At 54.5% G+C, this 3,579-nt stretch overlaps 2 protein-coding genes across 2 annotated transcripts; both read left to right on the top strand.

Moving 5' to 3' along the window:
- Positions 1-743: 743 nt before the first annotated feature.
- CTAM01_16876 (ribonuclease T2 family protein) lies at positions 744-1,934 on the top strand (the record flags this gene model as incomplete). The annotated part of the gene is made up of 3 exons (XM_060532868.1): positions 744-1,021; positions 1,174-1,308; positions 1,478-1,934. 3 exons carry the CDS (start codon positions 744-746, stop codon positions 1,932-1,934), a joined length of 870 nt encoding a protein of 289 aa, XP_060372560.1.
- Positions 1,935-2,594: 660 nt separating this feature from the next.
- On the top strand, positions 2,595-2,906 carry CTAM01_16875 (uncharacterized protein; the record flags this gene model as incomplete). Its single annotated transcript, XM_060532867.1, has 1 exon — positions 2,595-2,906. The coding sequence occupies one exon, from the start codon at positions 2,595-2,597 to the stop codon at positions 2,904-2,906; it is 312 nt and encodes a 103-aa protein (XP_060372559.1).
- Positions 2,907-3,579: the final 673 nt, after the last annotated feature.

Raw genomic sequence — 3,579 nt, 5'->3', positions numbered from 1 at the left:
TCCTCGAGAGCCTGACGAAGCTGATCTTCGGTATATTGAGGCATTATATATAGAAGAAGACATGTGCAAAAGATGAGCCCATTTGGACGCGAATTGAAAATGTTGTGATAAAAGGAGGTTGGGGGTGGGCATTGGGTTGTGGTGGATTTTCGCGTTTTTGTGGGTGCCAGAAACAGGGGGGTGCCAGGAAGTGGGTATGTTGACTTATCACATTCTTTTATTTTATGTTCGAGTAACCAAAACCAGTCCTTTTACTCAGCACTCACAGCAACACCACCTGCTCGATCAGACTCCAAAAGCAACCCAGTCCTACTCATGAATCAACACATAATTTGGGAGCCGTGCAACCAAACCCAATTTCGAGCGTAGATAGACCAGAGTCCTCACCCAAACGCCCGTCTGCCATCCAAACCGCAACAAGCAGCATGTCACCGCACCCCACAGTCCCCACACAACCGACCAGCCCCGCAAATCTCAAATGATCCCTCGTCGCCCAATTATAACCCTCAATCTTAAAGCGGTGAGCCCGCCAAGCCACAGCCAGTCCCCACCTGACGCGGCAGAATCCCCAGACAAGCTCCGCCTCGGACCAAACCCTCACCTGAAGCTCCATATCGCAACCACCGCCCTCAATCCCACAACCACTTCACACCCCCCATTCCTATCACCATCAAACCAAACCAGACATCATCTCTTCAAAGAAAAAAAAACATAATAAAGATAGAACGAAAGGAAAAGCCGCAATGGCGCCCTCCCTCCGCGCCCTCCTCCAAAACCTATCCTCCCTCCTCCCCCACCTCTCCCCCATCACCAACGACTTCACAGGCACATCCTCAAGCCTCGCAACACCACCGACTACGTACGAACCACTCTCCGGCGCGCCAAAGTGCCCAATCGACGGCTCCGCCAGGAACGCATGCTGCCACGTCTACCCCTCCAGTCGCCTCCTCCTCACCCAATTCTGGGATGACACCGTACACGCCCCCGGCGCAGAGGAGGATTGGACGCTTCATGGGCTATGGTATGTTCTTTCTATTCCATCATCCCTTAGCTCCTCTTCTCGTGATTGTGATCACATTGGCCTGGAAGCATTGCCGCCCCCTGCCAAGTTAAAGCCCTTCGGAAAGACAATTGAATAAGTAGGTACTTATCTAATTGGGATATTTGCAATAGGCCCGAACCATGTGATGGAAGCTACAAAGCATTTTACGGCATGGAGCCTCAGTTTACCAACATCACCGATATCCTGAAGCATTACGGTCAAGATGACCTCCTGGCTTTGATGGAGAGATACTGGGTAGCAGCATAGTAAGCCCCTTCCCCTCCCGTGGCCCCCCACTCCGGCCCCCCTCTTCCCCGTCTCCGTCCCCGTCCCCGTGCATCCCCGGCCGGGGCCAAGCAGCAATTCCCTTCCGGCCCATCATCGGCCGAACCCAAACACTCAATCAACAATGCTAACAAACACCCTCCCTCGCAGCGGCACAAACAACAACCTCTGGGCCAGCGAGTACAACACCCACGCAAGCTGCATAAACACCCTCTCCTCAACCTGCTACGACACCGCATACGCCCCCGGCATCGAAGTCGTCGACTACTTCACCCGCGCCTTCTCCCTCTTCCGCCAACTCGACACCTTCACGGCGCTCGAGAGGGCCGGCATCACGCCCTCGACCTCCAAGCGCTACGCTCTGGCCGAGGTGACCAGGACGCTGGAGAGGCTGAGCGGCGGCCGCGTGGTGCTGCGGTGCTCCGGACAGGGGCGCGACGTGCTTCACGAGGCGTGGTACAGCTATTCTCTAATGGGGAGCCTGCAGACGGGACAGTTTGTTCCCGCGAGCGACCTGGGAAGCTACAGTGACGCGAGTAACTGCGCAAGGGAGGTCAGGTACCTGCCCAAGAAGTGCAAGGGCAACTGCCCGAATGCGGAACTATAGAGCTATTGTCGAGCTCGGACTGCGCTTTGGTTATGATATGCACGATGCTCTTGGGACAATGTTTGGTTTACACAATGGGATATCTGCTTTTGGAAACTGCTTCTGGGAATACTCGCCAGGCGTTTGGACAGGGAATGGGGAGTTTGGTCCGGGCCATCAGTGATTTCCTTCTGTCCGGGACCGAGAATTGTAGTGCTGGTCTTCGGCAGTCATGCTGTAACAAGTCAGTTGTTATAAACCTCGGTATGCTCGGCATTGCCGATGCGATCATCTTCAATTCTCTTCTGTTGGAAAACTGTCGGCAAATGACTTTGGTGTTTCAGCCTTCTCGTTGGAGGTAATTGTCCGTGGAGTTTTTCGGATAGCCTAACGCTGACGAGGCTGGAATACCGAGGAACAACTTGAAACCGTCCTTTGATTTGGGATGATGAAGTCTGACCGTCCCTTTGATGGCTGTCTCCCAAACTCAGAGCCCAAAACGATTCTCGAAAATTACAGCGGCGTTTTCCGAAATTCGACTGCAGATAGCACCAAAAATGCTCGTGTGTCCGTTCGCACGTGTCTTGACCTCATCCGCAGCTTCTAGCCTTGACGCGAAGGATTCTTACTCAGACGTCGACATCTCCCCTTTTGCCTCTAATACCAGCGTGCCAGCCTTGCATGCAGCCGTCGAGACAGGAGTGGTGTAGTCATGGCAAGGTCTTGAAGAACACGGATGCATGCCTTATCGGACCGACCGTGGAAACTAGCGCACGCTTGTGCCGATCTGGATTAGAGCGTGTGGAGGAGGGAGAGTGGGCTGAGACGGACGCCGACGCACAGCACAGCATGCTGCTATGCGAGCGTGCCATGGTCGGATTGGGCGTGGTACAGCGTCCTGTCATGCCTGGCTTCTTTGGAGAGTTGTCGAGGCATCTCCGCAGCCCCGACATTAGGCGCTTGCCCGAGCGCTGGTTCGCTGTCGGCATTTGAGGAGAAGGAAGGGGGAAACGGGGTGGAGAAGCGACGGAATGCAGGCCATTTCTCTGGGCGCTGTCATCGACCATGATCAGAGCAAGGGCTCCTTGGTCTTTGTATCCGTACTCCGTATACATCTTTCGGTTCTGGTGCTCAGGTCGCCGTGGACCTCTTCGTGGAGATACAGGCCTCCAATACGAGTGAAAGCCGATGTTTCTCAAATTCCATCTCACAGGCCTCGGAAAACCACAGCGGGTGTCAACAGTTCCGGTGCCACGAGGTGGACAAGGTGAGAACAGCGAGGGCTGGAGACGGGCAGATTCTTCAGCCCTGCCAGAGATTTTCAGAGACCAGAGGGCAGTGCGATGTAACCTGTCCAACGCAAGGACCGTGACCGAGTTACCAGAGCTTGTGGTCGAGCTCAACAAAAAGAAATCATTGCCCCTTGTCTCATGTATTGGATCCAGCTGCTGCTGCGCGTAGCTATTCAGAGAATGCCTTTTCATGCTGACAAGAGCGAATTCCTCGTTCGCGGTGCCTCCTCTTCTTCTCCCCTCGTCCATAGTTCACGGGTGTACCGGCATTCGCAGACGGGGGCAGTGTTAATGCCTGTTAGCGTCGACGGCTTCTGAGGCGGCGGCAGCTAACAATGTTGCCTCCTCATAAGCTGCTTCTTTGGTCTCCGCCA

This window comes from Colletotrichum tamarilloi (genome assembly GCF_030869305.1).
Source record: "Colletotrichum tamarilloi strain Tom-12 chromosome Unknown Scaffold_274.1, whole genome shotgun sequence".
Lineage (NCBI taxonomy): Eukaryota > Fungi > Ascomycota > Sordariomycetes > Glomerellales > Glomerellaceae > Colletotrichum > Colletotrichum tamarilloi.
The sequence above is the reverse complement of the archived record's forward strand: the minus strand, read 5'-3'. Positions and strand labels throughout refer to the sequence as shown.